The sequence below is a fragment of the Littorina saxatilis genome, linkage group LG10, assembly GCF_037325665.1.
Source record: "Littorina saxatilis isolate snail1 linkage group LG10, US_GU_Lsax_2.0, whole genome shotgun sequence".
In the NCBI taxonomy this organism is placed as follows: Eukaryota; Metazoa; Mollusca; class Gastropoda; order Littorinimorpha; family Littorinidae; genus Littorina; species Littorina saxatilis.
In genome coordinates, this window is record NC_090254.1 from 35,811,897 (window position 1) to 35,836,113 (window position 24,217).

The 24,217-nt window shown below is 41.0% G+C and overlaps 1 protein-coding gene and 1 long non-coding RNA gene across 3 annotated transcripts in view; both read left to right on the top strand.

The window, feature by feature from the left end:
* LOC138978690 (uncharacterized) overlaps positions 1–24,217 on the top strand; it is a 422,724-nt gene that overhangs the window by 278,804 nt on the left and 119,703 nt on the right. The gene's annotated exons all lie outside the window — the stretch shown is intronic.
* On the top strand, positions 324–23,020 carry LOC138978684 (SPRY domain-containing SOCS box protein 1-like). 2 transcript variants are annotated; one of them, XM_070351476.1, is made up of 3 exons: positions 324–366; positions 15,608–16,434; positions 17,355–23,020. In XM_070351476.1, exons 2-3 carry the CDS (start codon positions 15,729–15,731, stop codon positions 17,483–17,485), a joined length of 837 nt encoding a protein of 278 aa, XP_070207577.1. In that variant the 5' UTR covers positions 324–366; positions 15,608–15,728; the 3' UTR covers positions 17,486–23,020. The 2 variants fall into 2 exon arrangements, with proteins under 2 accessions (XP_070207577.1, XP_070207576.1); XM_070351475.1 differs by having other exon boundaries at positions 330–485.

Sequence of the window (24,217 nt, forward strand, 5' to 3'; positions counted from 1 at the left end):
CTAGTTCCAGTCTGTGTGCTTTGTCTACTTTCATTTTCATTGTGTGGTCGCTGGCCGATGTGCGGCTGCGCGAAAGGACTTCACAAGCTCCTGTCCCTTTCGTAAACAAGACAGGCCTACAAAAAAATACAAAAAAGCATCTGTATAAATTCAGAAATCTTTCTTTACATCATTTTGGAAACACAGAATAAGGTAAAAACTGTGATCGATTCTCTGTTTACAATTTGAGCCGTCATTTGCATGACTGGACAAAGAGCAGTCGACACGACAGATTGCCGTTCTGACGTATAGCGCTTTGGTGGTCACGTGATACACATAATCCACCGCCATCTTAGGACCCATAATGGCCCGAGACCATAGTAGGATGTGAGTCACAAAGAATTATTTTATGCTCTGCTTTGGTCGGGTGTGCCGATTTGTTTATGGCTTCTTTCGTTTCTGTAGTTTCACTTCGAGCTGATATCATCGAACAGAAAGCTCTAGTGGTAAGTAGTAGCTTTTTACAGGCGGAAAGATTTAGCATTTTGACGCAAACGTTTGCCGTGTTGTGCTTGACTGTGTTCGATCTTTGTTGTTGATGGCTTCGAGACAATGAAACGAGTGCGACATGTGGCGGCAGACGCTAGCCAGAAACAAAGCAATAGTTTTCATGTAGCTATAAGAGTTAAGAAATTGTGAGGCGCAGTTTTTCTTTATTTTGTGAAGACCACAAATATGAAAATGTGGTTTTGTCTACTCGCGTCTGATAAACTGTGACTGGACTATTCGGGCTTCGAAATTGTCTCCCGCACTGTGTATCGATGTCATATAAGTCACTGCCACTTTGTTTTCAGTTCTTATTTGACACCGATATCCTGCTTTGATCATTCGGTTGCCCTGAGGACATTTGTATGTTTTTTAACAAGCCGAAATGTAGGTCATTTGCCTGGGACTGTGGCCTGACACAGCTGTGCCTAACCCGCGAGAAGTACAGACTGCGCTGACAGTCTTTGTCTTGACTGGGATGTGAAGTTCCCCAAAACACTGTTTGGGATAAAGGGAGGGGAGGTTGAGGTTCACATATTGTACTAGCATGTTTGAAAGTGTGACACTGACAGAGGGTGTCAACAGGCTTATATTCATAATTCATATGGGTTGAGTGCTTGGTCAGTTTTGAATTGTAGTTTGTACACAGTTTCAAGGGATCTGAAACAGGGTTAATTAGTTTTTGATGTATACGTCTATAACCACCATATCATTGCTTTATGTGTGTTACTTATGGTTGTGTATTTACATTTCCTTTGAAATTGAATGAATAAGCTTCACATTTTCAGTACACTCATCGAGTCATTCAATTGACAACTGAACTGTTTAGCTGCAGTAATATGCAGTATTACTATTAGTAAGCTTACATTTAACAGAATTTTTTCAGGACAAAGAATTCCTCATCTGCTTTTGGATAGTTAATCTAATGCACAGTCCAATAGAATAGCACACCTACAGCCAATTTATCACAGTCGGCCACCTTTCACCATGTCCCAGATCGATCTCAATAAGGTTTTAGTGACATGTAGGGGCAGCAATGTCATGTCATTTTGTGGCATCTAGTAGTAAAATTGATATTAAAAGTCCAACAGTTTTTTGCCATTAAGGACTTGAGTGTTTGTCCGCCTTTTAGTTTTGAAAACTTAACCCACCCACATCTTTATATACCCTTCTTGCAGGGATTCAGAGACCTTCAGTGGTGTGGTACAGAAAACTTGCAATGCATTCCTGATCTATGAACCAGTGGTATTTAGCTTCTGATACATTGAGTCCTTAAGAAAGTTAGCAAGTGAGACAAACTTAATTGAAACATATTTCTCTTTTAATTCAAGCTATGATTCAACAATCATTTTAGAATATAACTCCTGAAATGATGAATTGAAAAACAGCATCTTTGTATAGCATTAGCAAGGGATATAACTCCGGGGGTTTCTGTTTTTGACTAAACCTTCTTCTTTTTTAACCTGAGCAGTTAGCCCTTTTGAAGGTGTTCAATTGAAAGAAACTGACTTGAAATTTGTGTCTCATTTGGTTCAAGCTATGGTTCAACAACAATTTGAGAATATACCACCTGCAATGATAAAATCATAAGGTACAAGTAAAAATGTGTAATACAAGGGAGGTGACTGTTATTTCCTGTGTTTGCCTAACTTTTTGTTAGCATGGCAATTTTCCTTCAAATGTGGTAAGCATTTTTTAAATCAAAGACAAAACTAGGTGATGAAATACCTTAAAGTTTACAAGATTTTTTAATTTTGTGCAGCTCCAATTTTAAGTTTTTGTTTGACTCTTTGAGCAAGAAGAGGCTTCTAAAACCCTTCTTGAAATTTGTTTACCACTTGTTTTTGAAGACCCCCTAAAAAGAGTAATGCAACCAAACACCTTTTGATTTGTGCATTCACCCCCCCCCCCACTCCAAAAAGAAAAAAAATGTGTGTGTGCTGTTTTAAAGGCACAGCCACAGTAAGCCTCCCATAAACCATCACAGATACAGTCATGCTTTTACACACAGTACAAACAACTTTTCGTTTAAACACTCACCGCTTGAGAACATCCTAGGTGCCCTCCTAAAGAGCGAGCAATTTTCAAAGAATTTATTTTCGTGGCAGTCTGATCAGCAAATCAGGCGCCTCATCTTGGCGCTAGAACTAACTTTTAAAATCTAGATAATAAATTGACAGTTTGTTACACAAACATTCTTAAATCATAAAAGAATTCATTTTTCATCAAGACAAGATCAGTACAATTCGAAGTTTTGAAAGATTAAAAAAAGAAAAGCCCGGAAACGTGTCACGCAAACTGCCTTTGTCGTAGCAGACGACGGTTGTGCCTAGCGCCCGTTCCTCTGAACAGTCGACTGCCACCGCAGCGGTCTAGTTCGTGTGAATCGCAGCCGTTTGTTGCGTTTAGAATCAGGGGTACACAATAACGTGCTATTGCAATTTGCAGAAGAGCTTACAGCGGGTCGCATTTAAAACCACAAACTGACGACTACATTGTGAAAAAAGAAAACTGGACCACACGGGTTCGCAATGGCTCAGGGGTAAGATAAACCATGCAAAGATAAATTCTTTGAAAATTGCTCACTCTTTACGGAGGGCACCTAGGATGTTCTCAAGTGGTGAGTGTTTAAATGAAAGGGTGTTTGTACTGTGTGTAAAAAGCCTGAGAGTATCTGTGATGGTTTACAGGAGGCTTACTGTGCCTTTAAGTTTTAAAGCCAGGAGAGGCTAAAATAGCACCTTGAATTGCTAAAATTTATTTTCAGCTGGTTGGTTACAAAAACCTTAAAATTTACAAGATTTTTTAATTTTGTGCAGTTCCAATTTTAAGTTTTTGTTTAAGCAAGGAGAGGCTTCTAAAACCCTTCTTGAAATTTGTTTACCACTTGTTTTTGTAGACCCCCTAGCAAGAGTGATACAACCAAACATCTTCAAGTTTAGAGGTTTTTGATTTTGTGCATTCATCCCTAAACCCAGCGACAAATTAGGCCAACTGGGACAACATGAAGAAGGACATGGACGATGCAGCCAGCACAGTCGAAGAGGAATACAAGGCAGGCAAGGACGTCAACACCCTCTGGGAAACGTTCAAGAGCCTCCTCGTTAGCTCCATGGAGAAAAACATCCCGTCCTTCACACTGCGGCGACCCCAGAACTTGCCTTGGCTCAACGCTTCCATCAGGAGGATGCTCAAGCGCAAGAAGAAACTGCTAAAGCGTGCAAGGGCTACGAAGAGCTGGTCCCCCTACAGGAACTACCAGAAATACTGCAGACGAGAGCTCCGGCGTGCCGAGTGGCAGTACATCAATGGCACCATCCAAGAGGGACTAGACCAGAACGACTCCAAACCCTTCTGGCGCTTCATCAAGGCGAAAAAGCAAGACTCGACAGGTGTGGCCCCGCTAAAAGAAGACGGTAGACTCCACAGTGATAGCCAGACCAAAGCTGACCTTCTTTTAAAACAGTTCAAGTCTGTCTTCACCAAGAGTACCAGCAGCACGCTGCCAAATCTTCTACCACCAACTGCCACCATACAGCCCATCAGTATCACCACAGCCGGTGTCGCCAAACTCCTTCAAAACATCAAACCCAACAAAGCCTCTGGTCCCGACAACATCCCCAACATCGTCCTTAAGACCCTAGCCCACCAAATAGCACCATCCCTGTCCGTCATCTACCAGCTCTCATTAGATTCTGGGCGCCTCCCACAAGATTGGCTCAGTGCCAACGTCGCGTGCGCGTTCAAGAAAGGCGACCGTCACTGCCCAGCCAACTACCGCCCCATTTCACTCACGTCTGTCCCCTGTAAGATGCTGGAGCACATCATTAGCCGTCACATCCTATCCCACCTTGAAACCAACAACATTCTGACAAATCTAAATCATGGCTTCCGATCCGGCTATTCCACAGAGACCCAGCTCCTGACAACAACAGAAGACCTGCTATCCTCATACGACCGGGGGCGCCAAGTCGACATGGCCATCTTGGATTTTTCCAAAGCCTTCGATACGGTACCCCATGATCGTCTCCTCCACAAACTCAACAGCTACGGAATCTCCGGCTCCATACTCGCCTGGCTCCAGACCTTCCTCACCCAACGTACCATGCAGGTAGTTGTGGAAGGCACGACCTCCGCCCCAACCACTGTCGACTCTGGAGTCCCGCAAGGCACCGTGTTAGGGCCTCTTCTCTTCCTTTGCCACATCAACGACCTCCCGGATGCAGTCAAGTCCCAAGTGCGCCTCTTCGCAGATGACTGCCTCCTCTACAGGGAGATCGTTGACTTCAGCGACCACATCGCCCTCCAGGAAGACCTGAAGAGCCTTGAATCCTGGGCAGAGAGATGGGGCATGCGCTTCAACGCTACAAAATGCTACGTCATGACTCTAGCACGGAAAACCCCTTCCTCCTACCTCTATTCCCTAGACAGCACCATCCTCAAGAGTGTACCCACGAACCCCTACCTTGGCATTCAGTTCTCGAACGACCTGAAGTGGTCCACCCACATCAACTACATCACTAAGAAAGCTAACAGCACCCTCGGATTCCTCCGCCGCAACCTGCGCCACTGCCCATCAAACTGCAGGCACAACGCCTACCTTGCCCTCATCCGCCCTCTTCTTGAGTATGGTGCCACCATCTGGGACCCATACCTTAAGCAGGACGTCGAGAGATTGGAGCGCATACAGCGGAACGCATCCCGCTTCATCTCTGGTGACTACAGAACCACGACTCCTGGCTTCGTCACTGGGCTCCTACACAAGCTCCAACTACCAACCCTCCAGGAACGTCGCGAACACCTGCGTCTAACCTCCTTCTACAAAGTGGCTGAGGGGCTGGTGCCGGCAATCCCGCCTGACAAGTTCCTGACCCCTCAAAAACCAGGACGCCTCATTCGTCCACGTCAATCTTCCAGAGACTATAGCACCTCGAATCCAGTAGACAACTACATCAGGAACAATAGCAGATGCTTCACTGTGCCACGCTGTAACACTGAGCAATACAGACATTCGTTTTTTCCAAAGACTGTAGTGGCCTGGAACCAATTAGATGAAGAAACTGTAACCTCGGCATCGACCGAGAGCTTCAAGTCGGCGCTGGCAGTAGCCAGACGACGATAAAGAACTAGCTGCGCACCCCCACTCCGCTGCAACAATGCCAGACATCTGGATGACTTGTTCTACAAGTGCAGCGTAACAGACAGATACAGATACAGATAGATTCAGCAGCGACTCCAAAACTCGGCTGAGCACTGCTCAACTCGGCCGTGACTTGTCAAAGATTTTGCGCAGACTTTTCTTTTCGCGCTTACTGATTTGTAAGCTCTAGCCAACCCAGGCTAATGCAGTCATTTCCCTTCTCCGGAAAAGAACGAAGACGACCGGACAATCCTGAATGGTATGGTCTAGCGAGAATCGCCGCTTAAAACTAGTTTGCACGTTTGTGCTGTTCACATGGGCAGCGATTTTAATTTGACTTGCCACCGACTAAAATCGATTCAAAGTTGGGGGAAAGTTGGTTGCAAGTCTGCCATGTGAACAGCACTTTACTGTCAATCCTTATCGACTTAAACTGAAATCGCTGACTATAGTATGATGTTAGAAACAAGCCCCATTTACAATTCAGATTTGTATCAGTCATGGGTCTTTAAATTGATTCTCACTGCTGATGATGAAGACGTTTCACACAAACACGTGAACTGTGAACCGAGTCAGTGCAAGTAAGTCTTCAAAGCTTCCGAACCAGCTAAAATGAAAGGTAACATTATGTCTGACAAGCCCATACCTGTCTCACTAAAATATTGTTTTTCCTTTGGAAATCGTAAACAAATCTTTCAGGTACATTTTGTATGTGAGTTTGTGCAATTTATTGCACCGCGGAAAAGGCACCGGTCGACTGTTCTTAAGACACGGTTCTTTGTAATGTTCCGTGTCACGTGTCAGCAGCAGGCCTTCCCTACCCAGGGAGCAAGGCACTGCAGCCTCCAGCAAACATGCGAAACTGGCATCTCTTTATAAGTTTATTGTTGATATCAATGTGAATCCAGGCTATTGGAGTCAAAGGAATTCAGGGTCTTACAAAAACAAATCATTCTGTCATGGCAACAATTGAATTTTGAAAATAAAATGAGGTCATTAAGTGATTAACACAGTGATTACATTCACGAGTGGATCCTCTACAAGTAAATATTAATCATTGCCTTCAGTCGATGCATAAGGTGATACATGCACCCTTTGAGGTTTTTTGTGAGTTGATCTTACTAAAAATAGAATAGGGAATTCTGGGAAACTGTTCAAGGGAAGTTACTGTTACAATCCTGCAAACCTTGTTGCATGTTACAGAACTTCTAAGATTTAAGATGAATGATTTAGTTACTAATACTACAGTTCCGTGATAAAAATGCTGGTTATACTTATATTAAGGGTTTAGAAAAAGAAAAGAAGAATTGAATGGTTACAACAACAAAATATTTCTTTGCTTGCTGCAGGATTTGATCTCAGTCACAACGCTAATGGGGCTAACTGTCTTTTGAGGCAAAAAGGTACATTTTTATTTTGAGAGTTTAAGTTCTGAGTCCCAAGCATGGAGGGTCTGTAAACGACTCGTTGGTTCCCGAGCAGCTCCGTTCGTGTATGCTCTACACTCTGTTGGTCTCACTGTTCAAAGTGTGTTTCCTTGACGACTGCCTTTATTCTCCCATTCACTTTGTATCAGTTTGGAAAGTTTGCAAAATCGAATAGGGCTGACATCAAGCCTGAACATGGTAATGTTGGCACTCCGTGCACCCCAACACATCGACCAAATACTTAAGGAAACTGATCTAGTTTTACAAAAAAGATTTCCCTACCCAGAGTTCCTCCCGCAGTGGGGCACTGCGGTTATGAAATTAAAGGCCCCTCCTGTTTTTGGAACCGCAGGAGCTTTCTTGTTTGCTGTTAGGTAGATTTTTGGTTCCTCTTTCCTGTCATGCTCTCTTTTTCTTCATGAATTCTTTTCTTTTTTCTGCCTTCTTGCTCATTCACCTGTATTTTTTCCAAAAATCTCTTCTCTTGCCGCTTGTCTCGCGATTCATGTATAGTTTAATCTGTTAGTGTTCTGATGTAAGTCCAGCAGTAGATAGGTTAAGCCTATTTTAACATACTGGAAACTGGTAATCTTCCAGTAGGTATTAATTTAGTTTTACTAAAGCCTGCTGGGACACAAGTAATGGGTTAGTGCATTTGTAAACAGGAATCGCTTGACAAGTGGCCCCCTTCATCCCCCCCTTCCTCGTCCTGATATGGCTCTGTGTAGTCGGCTGGACGTTAAGCAACAAATAAACAAACAAACAAACAAACAAAACCCAGAGTTCCCTCTGGTTTTTGAGTCACTTGAGAAAAAGTGACTCTATGTAATCGGTCAGTGTTAGTCTGTCCGGCCGGCCGTCCGGCCGGCCGTCCGTAGACACCACCTTAACGTTGGACTTTTCTCGGAAACTATCAAAGCGATCGGGCTCATATTTTGTTTAGTCGTGACCTCCAATGACCTCTACACTTTAACGATGGTTTCGTTGACCTTTGACCTTTTTCAAGGTCACAGGTCAGCGTCAAAGGAAAAATTAGACATTTTATATCTTTGACAAAGTTCATCGGATGTGATTGAAACTTTGTAGGATTATTCTTTACATCAAAGTACAGTATAGACCGGATGTATAAAACACCGGATGTATGAAAGTCTGGATGTATGAAAGGGGTAGGCAGGGTCCCGGCAGAAGCTACTCTTTGTTATTACTTAGAATTTTCCGGTTGTATGAAAATCGGATGTATAAAAGTCCGGTTGTATGAAAGCAAATCTCTGGTCCCGAGCAGCACAAATGCGTTGTTGCAAGACCGGTTGTAAGAAAATGAAAGTAGACCCAAGTCACCAAAGTGTGGTAAGAGTAATTTCCCTTCACCCCTTTTCCCGATAAATGGGGTAGACAGATCCGAGGAGAACATTTACCTCCGAAATCTCTGTGGCCATTTTGAGCGGGTGGTGTCCACAAAGGTAGTCTAAATGAGGATGCCCTGAAAACTTCCCCACCAACTGATTTTTATCCAGATTCTATAGCTGTCAACGAGTTGTTCTGTTTAATTTGTTTCTCCATTCAATCATTTTTTTTAACCTGTTACAAATTCGTCACGAAGACCCATAAAAGCCCAGAAGGCATTTTTGTTAGATTTATAACCAGAGACATTGGTCATGGATGTGAATCAGTTGTTATCTTTTTATGTTTTTTTGTTTGTTTTTGTTTTGTTGTATGTTGTTGTATTTTATGTTGTTGTATTTTATGTTGTTGTATTTTATGTTGTTGTTTTTATGTTCTTGTTGTTTTTATGTTCTTGTTGTTGTTGTTGATTTTATCCATTAAACTGATTTTATGTTTAACTCCATTAATAATCTGTTTTGTTTGTCTATTCAGTCATTTTAGCCTGTTATAAATTTGTCATGACTGAAGAGCCATAATAGCCCAGGAAGGCATTTTTTTGTACAATTAGAACCAGAGGCATTGGTCGTGGGTGTGACTCAGGTTTTTTTTTATGTTGTTGTTTTAATCCATTAAACTGGTTTTAAGTTTAACTCACTTTTTTGTATTCAGTGCGCGCGCGTGTGTGTGTGTGTTTGTATGTGTGTGTGTTATAAATGTGTGCGTTTTGGAGAGAGAGAGAGAGAGAGAGAGAGAGAGAGAGAGAGAGAGAGAGAGAGAGAGAGAGAGAGAGAGAGAGAGAGAGAGAGAGAGAGAGAGAGAGAGAGAGAGAGAGAGAGAGAGAGAGAGAGAGAGAGAGAGAGAGAGAGAGAGAGAGAGAGAGAGAGAGAGAGAGAGAGAGAGAGAGAGAGAGAGAGAGAGAGAGAGAGAGAGAGAGAGAGAGAGAGAGAGAGAGAGAGAGAGAGAGAGAGAGAGAGAGAGAGAGAGAGAGAGAGAGAGAGAGAGAGAGAGAGAGAGAGAGAGAGAGAGAGAGAGAGAGAGAGAGAGAGAGAGAGAGAGAGAGAGAGAGAGAGAGAGAGAGAGAGAGAGAGAGAGATAGAGATCAGAAAATGTTATTTGCTACGCCAACGGTCATTACAAAGCTTCCACGACCAAAAACATTGTCAAAAGCGCAAAAGGGTTGTGGAGGGAACACACACAAGACAGTTGAGCCACACACAAACACACACACACACACACACACGTGCGCGCGAGCGCACGCACGTACGCGCGCACACACACACACAGGGACGGGGGGGGGGGGGGGGGGGGGGGGGGGGGCGGAGAGTGCACGGCCTTATGCAAAGCAGAACAGTTCCTTACACAAACAGTTGCTCTTTCTATCGGTTGTCCTGACTGTGTCAGTGTATGTAAGTACATATACTTTTCCACTTGTTATTCACAACCCGTTTCTTCTAACAAGGATATGTATCAAAACATTTAAACATAAAAAAACCAAATAAATACAAAAATGATATGAAAAAAACCCTACTTTTATCAAGTAACAGACGCGTGGCCGGATGTATGAAAGTCAATCCACAATATTTTCATACATCCGGTTAACCGGATTTAGTAAAGACCGGATGTATGAAAGACAAAAAGTGGGTCCCGACGACTTTCTTACATCCGGTCTCGACTGTATTTACATCTGTAGCCTTTTACGAACGTTATCAGAAAAACAAGGGAGATAACTAGCCTTTTCTGTTCGGCAACACACAACTTAACGTTGGGCTTTTCTCGGAAACTATAAAAGTGACCGGGCTCAAATTTTATGTGAACGTGACTCATTGTGTTGTGAATAGCAATTTCTTCCTGTCCATCTGACGCCTCATATAATATTCAGAACTGCGAAAGTGACTCGATCGAGCGTTTGCTCTTCTTGTTAAAATTTGAAAGCTTCTTTTTGTGCAAGAATGCCCAAAACTCGTTTTATTATATGAAGGAAAGAAACCGGTCGCAATTAATTGCAAGTGGGTGTTTACAGAGACAATGAGGAGCGAGGAGTCACTTTTTTTTTAAATTTACGCTTACGCTGGTGTTTTGATTGACATGGAACATCAGGCATATCCACTGATTGAACTGAAGGCACAAGAGTAAAAACAAGTTGCGTAAGGCGAAAATACAACATTTAGTCAAGTAGCTGTCGAACTCACAGAATGAAACTGAACGCAATGCAACGCAGCAAGACCGTATACTCGTAGCATCGTCAGTCCACCACTCATGGCAAAGGCAGTGAAATTGACAAGAAGAGCGGGGTAGTAGTTGCGCTGAGAAGGATAGCACGCTTTTCTGTACCTCTCTTCGTTTTAACTTTCTGAGCGTGTTTTCAATCCAAACATATCATTATCATATCTATATGTTTTTGGAATCAGGAACCGACAAGGAATAAGATGAAAGTGTTTTTAAATTGATTTGGACAATTTAATTTTGATCATAATTTTTATATTTTTAAATTTCAGAGCTTGTTTTTAATCCAAATATAACATATTTATATGTTTTTGGAATCAGAAAATGATGGAGAATAAGATGAACGTAAATTTGGATCGTTTTAAAAACTTTTATACAATTTTTTTTTTTTTACAATTTTCAGATTTTTAATGACCAAAGACATAAATTAATTTTTAAGCCACCAAGCTGAAATGCAATACCAAAGTCCGGGCTTCGTCGGAGATTACTTGACCAAAATTTCAACCAATTTGGTTGAAAAATGAGAGCGTGACAGTGCCGCCTCAACTTTCACGAAAAGCCGGATATGACGTCATCAAAGACATTTATCATAAAAATGAAAAAAACATCTGAGGATATCATACCCAGGAACTCTCATGTAAAATTTCATAAAGATCGGTCCAGTAGTTTAGTCTGAATCGCTCTTCACACACACACACAGACAGACACACACACATACACCACGACCCTCGTCTCGATTCCCCCCTCTATGTTAAAACATTTAGTCAAAACTTGACTAAATGTAAAAACCAAGAATGGTAGGTAATTAGAACATATATTATTGACCAAAAAAACATTAAAAACGTTACCTGTTTTTTGTTGTTGTCAATGATAAACGTTCAAGTTACCTACCATTCTTGTTTTTTGATTCTGAACTTTGGAAGTTAGCAGTCTATCTGCTTTTGGAGTGAAGGTTCAAGAGAAGGTTGTGAGTTACAGTATCAGAGAGCTGGTATTTTTGGCTCTTTTTAATCACACCAGGAAACAATCGGTTTGACTGAACAGCTGATGCATGTGCCTTAGCCACTTCCGTGATTGACATTTTATTTATATCATTGCAGAATTTGTGTAACTACATATCATTTCACAAGTGCTTCTGTGCCTAATCCATTCACTTGAAAGTGTCAGCCGAGTATTGGTAACTTAGTTGACAGCAATCCGTCACCTTGCAGCACAAATATTGACAAATACACACTCCAGTCAGTCATATATATTATAGCCCATCCTGTTTGTATGTTTCATATGTTTGTGATACTTTATTAGAATTACCATGAAGCTGAAAGTCATTGTCAGCAACAGATTTAGAATTGCAGAAAAGATGAGACAGCATGACGTAGTCACACAAATTATAACACCACAAAAAGTGATACAATTTTGTTAGTTTAAGAAAAAAAATGCCTTAGTATTGCTTTAAAAGTTTTACCATTATAATTCTGATTCACCAATAGTAATAATGCTACCGCGCAAGAAGACTGCCTACACTTTGCAATATCAAGAGTTTGAATAGCTTAATTGAATGTCCTAGAATAGGCAAAGAAAGAGTACTCATCTCGAGATTTTGTTTCGGTTACATCAACTATATTACTTCACTTGTTTGTGTACGCGATGCTTGTTTGTGTTACTAGGCGGTAGCGTCATTAAGAGCGCTAATCGTCTCCCCGCCAGGCGATGCTGCTTTGCTATTTTTTTTATTCCAACACTGGATCGAGAGAGGCAGCGCCCAAAGCGCATTAACTGAATAACTAACTTTTAATTGATTAACTCATAACCCTACTTGTATTAATTGATTAATTGATAACCACACTTGTAGTGTGTTTTCAAGCAAATCGTGCCGTGTGCATCTAGATTAAGGGACACGTACAGTGGATTCCACAGATTCGTTGAATTCGTTCTAATCGGTCACAGGGTTTAACCTGGGAGAAAAGGGCAATGGGACATTTGTCCCCCTCAACCAAATTCCAATGGGGCATAGTCGAAGGCAAGAATTACCGTAAGCGCCAAAGAGGCCTGTACGCGTTTTGATCAAAGATGCAAAATGGTGCAATATTGTGCCATCTGAGAATTAGCCGCTATATAGTGTTAATTTATGTATGTGTGTGTGTGTTTGTCTAAGTATGTGAGTGTGTGTGTGTGTGTATAATTCGATGTAAAGTGTACATTTTGTGGCGCAGTGGTACGTTATCTCAATGCGCCCTTTGACGCACTGAAGGAAATTGTGATAGGACATTTTCAGATTTAATGCGCCAATGGCGCAGGGTGCACTAGTAAATGAAACCCTGGGTCAGATCAATAGTATTCCTTTAAAGGCACAGTAAGCCTCCCGTAAACCATCACAGATACTAACCCCCGCGGGTTAGGGGAAGAATTTACCCGATGCTCCCCAGCATGTCGTAAGAGGTGACTAACGGATTCTGTTTTCTCCTTTTACCCTTGTTAAGTGTTTCTTGTATAGAATATAGTCAATTTTTGTAAAGATTTTAGTCAAGCAGTATGTAAGAAATGTTAAGTCCTTTGTACTGGAAACTTGCATTCTCCCAGTAATGTAATATATTGTACTACGTTGCAAGCCCCTGGAGCAATTTTTTGAGTCACTTGAGAAAAAGTGACTCTATGTAATCGGTCAGTGTTAGTCTGTCCGGCCGGCCGGCCGTCCGTAGACACCACCTTAACGTTGGACTTTTCTCGGAAACTATCAAAGCGATCGGGCTCATATTTTGTTTAGTCGTGACCTCCAATGACCTCTACACTTTAACGATGGTTTCGTTGACCTTTGACCTTTTTCAAGGTCACAGGTCAGCGTCAAAGGAAAAATTAGACATTTTATATCTTTGACAAAGTTCATCGGATGTGATTGAAACTTTGTAGGATTATTCTTTACATCAAAGTATTTACATCTGTAGCCTTTTACGAACGTTATCAGAAAAACAAGGGAGATAACTAGCCTTTTCTGTTCGGCAACACACAACTTAACGTTGGGCTTTTCTCGGAAACTATAAAAGTGACCGGGCTCAAATTTTATGTGAACGTGACTCATTGTGTTGTGAATAGCAATTTCTTCCTGTCCATCTGATGCCTCATATAATATTCAGAACTGCGAAAGTGACTCGATCGAGCGTTTGCTCTTCTTGTTGATTAGTGCTTTTGTGAACAAGAAACAATTAACAAGTGGCTCTATCCCATCCCCCCCTTTCCCCGTCGTGATATGACCTTGAACGGTTGAAAACGACGTTAAACACCAAATAAAGAAAGATCACAGATACTGTACATGTATACAGTACAAACACCCTTTCATTTAAACACTAACCGCTTGAGAACATCCTAGGTGCCCTCCATAAAGAGCGAGCAATTTTCAAAGAAATCATTTTTGCGTGGTTTATCTTACCCCTAGCCATCGTGAATCCGTGTGATCCACTGACATCCAGTTTCCTTTTTGAGTCACTTGAGAAAAAGTGACTCTATGTAATCGGTCAGTGTTAGTCTGTCCGGCCGTCCGTCCGGCCGGCCGTCCGTAGACACCACCTTAACGTTGGACTTTTCTCGGAAACTATCAAAGCGATCGGGCTCATATTTTGTTTAGTCGTGACCTCCAATGACCTCTACACTTTAACGATGGTTTCGTTGACCTTTGACCTTTTTCAAGGTCACAGGTCAGCGTCAAAGGAAAAATTAGACATTTTATATCTTTGACAAAGTTCATCGGATGTGATTGAAACTTTGTAGGATTATTCTTTACATCAAAGTATTTACATCTGTAGCCTTTTACGAACGTTATCAGAAAAACAAGGGAGATAACTAGCCTTTTCTGTTCGGCAACACACAACTTAACGTTGGGCTTTTCTCGGAAACTATAAAAGTGACCGGGCTCAAATTTTATGTGAACGTGACTCATTGTGTTGTGAATAGCAATTTCTTCCTGTCCATCTGATGCCTCATATAATATTCAGAACTGCGAAAGTGACTCGATCGAGCGTTTGCTCTTCTTGTTTAACAGTGTAGTCGTCAGTTTGTGATTTCAATGCGATTCGCTGTAAGCTTATCTGCAATAGCATAGTATGTACCTCTGAATCTAAACGCAACAAACGGCTACGATTCACACGAACTCTAGCGATGGCTTTTGACTTTTCAGAGGAACTGGCGATAAACATAACCGTCGTCTGCTACGAGAACTACAACCTTGCGTGACCCTGCTTCCGGGCTTTTCTTTTTTCAAACTTTCAAAACTTCGAATTGTACTGGTCTTGTCTTGATGAAAAAAGAATTCTTTTATGATTTAAGAATGTTTGTGTAACAAGCTGTCAATTTATCTAGATTTTAAAAGTTAGGTCTAGCGCCAAAACGCGCCGTCTGATTGTCTGATCAGACAATCCACAAAATTAATTCTTTGAAAATTGCTCGCTCTTCACGTAGGGCACCTAGGATGTTCTCAAGCGGTGAGTGTTTAAACGAAAGGGTGTTTGTACTGTGTGTAAAAGCCTGACAGTATCTGTGATGGTTTACGGGAGGCATACTGTGCCTTTAAGCAAATCCTGTAGTACTGACTTTTCCTTGGTGTAAATTATATGTAGTTTGACTTTGAGTAAACATAGCGTCAGAGGTTTTGAAAATGTTTGCAGTCAATAGAAAAGACTTTTAACATGACATGACAGTGGTGGCTGGTTCAGTGGTTGGTATGTGGAAAGCAAGCATTGGAAATTTTAATGCTTGACTTTGTTACAGGAGTTTAACAAAAGTACAAACAGTACAGGAAGCACGGTTTGGTATCTTTGCAGAGGATGAACTGAGGTGGAAGGCCTTTGTCTGGCATCATTGATTGATAATTTGACACAGTTCAAAAGTTTAACAAGAAGGGCTGTTTTGTGTATGGTTGCAGAGAATGAACTGAAGCAGAACGACTTTGTGGAGCCAGCTGGCAGCACCGATTGCTTGACATCCCCTCTCGGCTTGCCTGCCGACCGTGCCAGTTCTCACCGAGGTGTGGCGCCCCCCAAGAGATGAGCATGGGGCAGAAGGTCTCCGGTGGCATCAAAACCATCTCCAGTTCGCGAGAGCCCACGTACAAGAGTATCACCCGGGAACCGGCCTACAACCCAGACTACCAGAAGCCGGCCAGGCTGGACGCCCTGCTGGACATGCCCCCAGTGCCACGCGAGGTGCAGTACAAGCACGCCTGGAACCCCGACGACCGCTCCCTCAACATCTTCGTCAAGAATGAGGACCTCATGACCTTCCACCGCCACCCAGTGGCACAGAGCACAGACTGCATCCGGGGCCGCTATGGCTACACGCGTGGCCTGCACGTGTGGGAGATTGTGTGGAGTACGCGGCAGCGCGGGACACACGCGGTGGTGGGGGTGGGGACTGCAGACGCCCCGCTGCACTGTGTCGGTTACCAGTCGCTGGTCGGCAGCAGTAAAGAGTCGTGGGGCTGGGACCTGGGCCGGAACAAACTTTACCATGACATGAAGAACCAGCCGGGAATCACCTACCCCACTGTGTTGAATTCTGACGAGAACTTTGTGGTCCCGGATAGCTTTCTGGTGATTCTGGACATGGACGAAGGCACACTCAGCTTCATGGTGGAGAACCAGTACCTGGGCGTAGCCTTTCGTAATCTGAAGGGCAAGAAAGTGTATCCCATCGTCAGTGCTGTGTGGGGACACTGTGAAATCACCATGCGATACCTTGGAGGACTTGATCGTAAGTTGCTTTTTCTTGCTTCTTTCCACAGCTTCATCAGTGGAGATTGGTTTAGGTTTTGTTCCCGTTGGTTTTGTTCCCATTGCTTGGTGCTGTTCACAGTTCAGTTAAGACATTCGTGTTGTGCTTTGCTGTGAATCAGTGCTCTTTATTTGTGATAGATGCCTGGAAGTGTTTGTGTGTGTGTGTGTGTGTGTGTTGTTCTGTCGATAAAAGTATCTCATTATCTGTGAAACACTGAAAGTGTTGTAAAACTTGTACTATTACTAGTACTATAGACTTTTTATTTTATTATAATGATGTAAATACTTTCGTTCCTGTTGACAGGTAAGCCATTTGATTCACATAACTAATTACATAGCTTCTGGCTAGGACATTTCCAAAAGCATCTATTCTAATCCAAAGATAAAAAAATAAAAAGTTTAACTTTCAGTTTCACTCATTAAATTTCACTCATTAAAACTATTACTTTCAGGGTTGCATTTGTTTTTTTTACATGCATGTAACTATGTGTGTACCGGTTTGAAAAAATACTACATAGCAGTGTTTGTTTCCGTGCTGTCTTGGATGCTGACATTACAGTACACAGAGCTGTGTGGGTTCAGGAATTTGTTAAATCAGCTTTTGTTTCAATTTGTTGGACTTTATCAATGTATTATGAATACTTTGGTGTGAGACTGTATCCCCTGAAGCGACAGCTGTTACTAGTGTTAGTGTTACTTGTGTTACTGTTACTTGTGTTACTGTTAGTGTTAATGTTTGTGTTGGTTATTTGCATACTTTTAATAACTGCAATGAGTCCTGAGTACAGGTTCAGTGAATTTGTGACTGCCTGCTTGAGATTGTAGTTTATATTGGCGGACTGTGAGATGCTTGTGTCTAACTTACTCACTTTAACAATTGTTATTGTTTGTGCGCAGCTGAGCCGTTGCCGCTGATGGATATATGTCGCCGAGCAGTGCGCTCACAAGTGGGCAAGAACCGCCTGCACTCCATAAAGGACCTGCCCATTCCAAACTCTCTGAAAATGTACTTGTGGTACCAATCCTAGCAGTCGCCACCACCGTTTTGTGCCATTGAACCTTTGTGTCTCGTCATCTCCCCTTCCCCCCACAGTCACTGAGTCAGAAGCCTTTTCATTCTTTTTCTTCACTATGGGATTACATGTTGCGTCGTCGTCAACATCTGCAATGTGCGACGGGTTCATGTGCCGGGAGAGAAGTCTGCATGACTGCGTCTGTTCACCTTCAAGCTTCGGATGGTGGAAAACAGTTGCATGTATTTAGAGAAAATAGTGTATGAAAAATTTGTAGGACCCAACATATTTCTAAACAACCCTATCCCCTTTCTAAGTGCTCCCCACTTTTTTCTTTTTAAGCCTTTGGGATATTAAGAAGATAATGCTTTTCAACTTCTGTTGTAATGCTCTTTTGAACATCTTCATTTTTGAAAGTCACTGTGTGACAAAAGTGCTGTGGCAGTACAAAAAAATTTCTGATTGGTTGCGTCTGTGAACAATGCTTACGGTGTAGCATTGTTGGTCTGTAACTTTGCAGTTTGGTGTCTGTTTATGCAGCTCTGCAATGTGTCGTTTTGAGAAAAGAGTCAATCACAATATGTTATTTTTCTTTCTTACACAGTAAAGGACAAGTCCTTCCATCAAATGGTCAAGTGCAATGGTGTTAATGCTGTGTGACTGAAAGCTGACTGGAATGGAAAAGTTAATACTTGTTTTATAATTTCTCCAATGTGAAACGTTCTGTCTGCTTGTTTGACATGTCATCTGAGTCTACACCTTCCTTTTGACTTTGTTTTCCCATCCGCTTTACCCTTTTCTGATTGTCTTCTTTGTTTCAGGCCCAATAGTTTTAAGGTAGAGAGAGACATACAGAATAATGAAGGATGATGGTTTGTGTAGGATTTCAGCAAATATTCATTTGTGACCCTCCACCACGGAACGAGTCGCATGTCACCTTTGCATGATTTTCATATTTTTACATTTTCCTAAAGAGTTTTATATGCTCTATCCAGTGGTGAAACCCGTTTTAGATAAGAGCAAAAAGTGTTTGAGTTATAAGCCTGTGACTGAGGTGACCCTCACACTGTTACCAGACACTCTCCGGACTTATATCAAGCCTAGCGCAGAACCGCGCGAGGTGACATGCGGCTCATTTCGTGGTGGAGGGTCACATTTCTGTCTCGGAAGAACAGATACTGTTGTAATTTGTAAAGTAGTTGAACATAAAAATGATAAACTAAAGAGACATTATTGTCAGTATGTCACAGCCGCAAAGTTGTGGGTTTTGTATGTGTGCGTTACTGAACACATCTGTCACTGTCAGTGACACCCTTCAACATCGAAAGACGGCCTCTGATAATTCATATGCACAGCAGTGTTTGTCGTTGAGTTTTAATGAACTTGAGCTGCAACTTTTGTTGATAAAGATTGGCAGAAGCATCAGTCAATAATACTGTGAAGACGAAAGATAAGTGACAAAACTAGAATAACGCAACGATGGATGATTGCTAGTCATAGCAGGTTTGATTTGCAAATTAGTGATGCAATGTTAAGGTAGCTAAAGAGTAAAGGGTGGTGCTGTTACTGTTAGACTTTAGAATGATTGTCAGTTAAAGAAGATGGTAGCTTTTAAGAGAAAAAGGTGTTTGGGTTAGAGTAAGGAAAGATTGTTGCCTCTTGAGAATTGACCTTTTCAGAATGCAGAGCAACTCACAGCTGAACTGATTTATCACTATTGTGTGTGCGGCAGAAGAGGAGTTTTTAACTAAGTGTACATCATTGTGTATCACAAACGCATGTTAGTCCTAGTAGTGAGTTGAAAATACTGGTAAGATTCATTCACACACCCCCCCCCCCCCCCCCCCCCATATGTTCATCTGTTATATCAAATGCATTTTGATTATGAGGGAGGATTTCGAGCAGCGATTTATAATGGAAAAGTTTGGTTCGTGCTAGTTGTGAATTCCTCTTTCAGTTTCACAGAATACACATAACATATCAGTCATCAGTGCTTGTTCAGAACTCATCTGCTTCCAGCATAACTACTACTGAGTACTAGTACTACATTTGCAAGTGAACACTTCTTCAAATCGATCTTGAATAGTTTTTCTCTCCGGACACAGATATGATTATTTCTGGTGCGTGTTAGTTGTTAAGTACTACAGTATGACTTTTATGATTTTTAAAACCTGCTTGCAGTACTTACTAAATTAGACACAGGTTTGAGAGATCTATGTCATTGTCATAACAACCTTTTTTGTTTGTTTTAATTTAAGAAGAAATCCACAAATAATAATGCAAGAACAGTGTGTGTAGCAATATTGCAATGCTGTGTGTGTGTGATGTCCTAGTCTTCATGTGCGTAAATCACTGAATGTGACTAAGTACAAAGCATATTTCTAGCTACTTTTACCTTTTTTTCTTCTTCTTTTCTTTGTTTAACCTTCTGTGTTTGTCTGCCTCCTTTTATTTTTTATTTTATTTTATTTGTAAAAAAAAACCCCATTTTAAGCTACATTTTAACTTAAAAAAAAGCAGAGCCAGAGGTTTGAGAAGAGTGGAAAATGTTCAAATTAGGCATCTAAGGATGAAGATCTATGCACAGGTCAGCCTAAAAGAAAGTGCAATGATAGCTATTTGTAATGTTATTTGTTGGTTCTGTTGTTAACATTTAAATATGTTATTTGTTATAACAAAATCAGAGTATCGGTACATGAAAAACAAGAAACAAAAGCCTGCATTACCAGCGTCAGAAACGAATGACGCACGGCTCCCTGTATGTTGTATTAGACAAAACACAGAGGGAACAGGGGTCATCCTTCAACTGTTTGTTATGTTCCACGTCTTGCAAATGTCTCATGTATGTAAGAAATGTTAAGTCCTTTGTACTGGAAACTTGCATTCTCCCAGTAAGGTCATATATTGTACTACGTTGCAAGCCCCTGGAGCAATTTTTTTTATTAGTGCTTTTGTGAACAAGAAACAATTAACAAGTGGCTCTATCCCATCTCCCCCCTTTCCCCGTCGCGATATAACCTTGAACGGTTGAAAACGACGTTAAACACCAAATAAATAAAGAAAGAAATGTCTCATGCTTGCTATCACTATCAGTATCAGCTGGTGTTCTGTATCGTGGCACAGTGCTGTGCATTGCAAATGTTCAGTAATTAAGACTAAGTTTAAGGACAGCTTTGTGGATGTGTTAACTAGCAGTTACAAGGTATGGTTGTGATTTACTCAGTCTCTTTGGATTACTTTGGTAAATCTATGGTTTGCTCTTCACTTCAAAGAACTAACTGTAGTGTGTGTGTGTGTGTTTGTGCATGGGTGTGTATTTGTGTGTGTGTGTGTGTATGTGTGTGAGATAAAGAGAGAGACAGAGAGAAACTACACAAAGACCCAAGTAAGACACTACCACAATCACTTAACACTAACAGAGAGCAGAAATACTGTCACAGAGCTATAACAACAGAGATTTAGGAATACGAGTTTAAAGCAGCAAGGGAGGAATGGTTTCAGCAGATTTTGGGAATGTTGCTAACTTGATTTCAGCTGAAGACCTTTCTTTCCCTTATTTCTTTATCCAGTTTCCCAGTATTGCTTTATTTTAAATTCTTGTTAGCACCTTGCCTCTGCTGCTGGTTGCTACTTGATGCTTTTGGTCCTTGTCATTGTTCTCAATTTCATCCCCCTCCCCTTCCCCAGCCAAACACCGGCTGCGGAGCTTACCCAGTCCTCTGCATCTGCTGTTTCTGCACCTGTCTGTCTTCTGGGCCCCCTTCATTTTCCCTCTCCTTAGTTTTTTGTTTGTTTTTTGTTGATGATTATGTCATCAATGTGGATGTCTGTGCGTTTGTTTTTTGTTGATGATTATGTCATCAATGTGGATGTCTGTGCGGTGTTGTTTTTAGTTCGTTAAAATCCGACAGTGCAATATTACAATGTAAATCATGTATTATGACTTTTACTACATGTCTGTGTGTTTGCCAAGTATGTGAAGACAAAACTGGGAAGAGAAGAATAAAACTTTTCCAATCTCTGTAATATAACTACCATTATTTAAAAAGCATTGTTTGTCTCATTGAAGTCAAATTGACCACCTATAGATGAATACTTGTACTGTGTTGTGTGCTTTTCTTCCCCTGTCAAATTCATACTGGCTGTAGATAGATTTCACGAGTTGTGCTCTATATGTGTGCTTGTAATGTGTTAAACTTTTTTTTTTTATCCTGTGTTATGAAATGAAATTTAGTGGAATTGCTACTGTAACTTGTTATGCGTGGGCGCTTGCATTTCTGACAGTACTTGTGTGAAATTGAGTTATCATCAGAGTGAAGTGTGTGTGTGTGTGTGTGTGTGTGTGTGTGTGTGTGTGTGTGTGTGTGTGTGTATGTGTGTGTGTGTGTGTGTGTGTGTGAAAGTGTATTAGACAGTGTGTGTGTGTGTGTGTGTGACAGAGTGTGTGACAGTGTGTGTGTGTGTGCTTTTTATTTTGTACTCAAATATTTCTTGGGGAAAAAAACTGCATATTCTTGACATTTCTGTGAAATGAATGGCTAAACTGTAAAGGGTTATTTTCAAAAGGGAAGATTGTGCCTTTTTAGTTTCTTGTTTTGAGGTGTTAGATGCGAGTCGTGACTAAATGTGTGTACATTTTGTTGTCACTGTGTGCTTCTGTTCCCCCTGCGGGTTAGGGGGAGTCCCATATTGGATGGGACGAGAAAGAATTTACCCGATGCTCCCCAGCATGTCGTAAGAGGCGACTAACGGATTATGTTTCTCCTTTTACCCTTGTTGAGTGTTTCTTGTATAGAATATAGTCAATTTTTGTGAAGATTTTAGTCAAGCAGTATGTAAGAAATGTTAAGTCCTTTGTACTGGAAACTTGCATTCTCCCAGTAAGGTAATATATTGTACTACGTTGCAAGCCCCTGGAGCAAATTTTTGATTAGTGCTTTTGTGAACAAGAAACAATTGACAAGTGGCTCTATCCCATCTTCCCCCTTTCCCCAGTCGCGATATAATCTTCGTGGTTGAAAACGACGTAAAACGCCAAATAAAGAAAGAAAGAAAGAAAGAAAGTGTGCTTCTGTATCAATACACACTAAAATGGGACTTGGGATGGGATGGGTGTAACTCAGTAAGGTTCTTTTCTTGCTGAATCACACTGGATTAAATTTCTAAATGCCTGCAGAATCCGTTTTTATTAGCGTTATTTTTTTCCTTTTATGGAAGTACAAAGTTTATATCAGAGTTGTCTATGCCACATGTCTGGTCATTTGTTTTGGTTTGGAAAGGTAAACTACTTTCTACTACTACATATAGTAATGATAATACTAAGTTATCGTAAAAAAAGCCAATTAATCTTGTTAAGGAAACATTTATTTTGACTTGTGGACAAGCCCTTGCAATTAACCATAAACTGATATTAGTTTTTTTCCCCAGAAGACAGCATTCTGAGGTTTTTTACTTGCAGAATTGTTTTTTTCTGATAATATTTCAAGTTGTACGCTGACCGCTGTACTGGGTGGACTTTGTTTGAAGAATAAAGCTTTGTTGTGAAGCTTATTTTATAAGTGAGAGTGTTTGAAAAATGAATGAGTCTGTACAAAGCTGCACGTGGTTTCAGCAAAACACTACTACATGATGTCAATTCATGTAACGACGGCCAGATCTGAAGATTTTAAGCATCATCATTGATCAGTGTCATTGCGTTTCTCTGTTTTTTTGTATTATTACTTTTATTTTTGTATGGTATTATCAGTGTCTTTTTTTTTTTTTTTTTAACATACGTGCGAGCGAAAGTGGAAGTAGTGAATGCACTATCATTTTAGTTCAAATAAAAACCATTTCAACTTATGAAAATCTTGGGATCCTCTGGAGTTTTTTTCTTTCATTATTATTATTTTGTTGTTGGTGGTTTTGTGTGTGTGTGTGTGTGTGGCAGAGACGGGGAATATTAGAATTACACTGATAATAAAGATCCTCAACCAAGCAGTCAAATTCCACACACAAACACTTGGTAAAAGCTGGTAGCCAGATAACTCTTCTGAAGCAAAAGCAGGGAATAAATACTGAAGAGGCAAGTGAAATGCTACTTCATACAAATGTTTGGATTCAGGAAATAATCAAGAATACAATGCAATCATTTTTGATTCACCTGAGTACTAATCAGTGAGTCTTGGGAATGAGCAGTGTTATTTTTAGTTTAGTAGACAAATGCAGTAGGCTTTAAAGTCCATAAATCGTCCCATCACTATTTGTACACCATTGTTTTATTGGGTCTGCAAAACTTATTCAGGAAATATAATTTATATTCAATTCATTCATCAAAATCAAAATTCGTTTGTATAAATTTGGATATCATCATTCAACTGATTCTTGGAGTTAACACTTTGTGCTTTTTTAACAGATGTTGCAAGTGCATTCCAAAGGGGTGCGGTTCTGTTAACAAGAAAATTTTCCCTCAAATTGGTTTTACTTTGCTCAATAAAAATCTTATTAATAATTTCTGGTCTTTTCATATTCGGTAAAACTGAATTTTTTTTCACTTTCCACATAGGTCTATGGCCTAGTCAGAGACGTATGTCTCTGGCCTAGTCAACTTTATTAAAAATCTTGAACATCTGAATTAAATCAAGAGTTGGCAAATCAAAAATATGAAGTCTCTCCAAATCTTTTAAATCCTTTAAATATGCCGTACACGAACACACACACATGCACGAACGCACGCATGAACTTGACTCAAGCACGCAGGCACACCCC

Excerpts from the sequence above, each read along its gene's own strand:
- LOC138978684 (XM_070351476.1), top strand. The coding sequence starts at position 15,729 with ATGAGCATGGGGCAGAAGGTCTCCGGTGGCATCAAAACCATCTCCAGT. Across the intron at positions 16,435-17,354 it reads ATACCTTGGAGGACTTGATC|CTGAGCCGTTGCCGCTGATG; the intron begins GTAAGTTGCTTT and ends GTTTGTGCGCAG.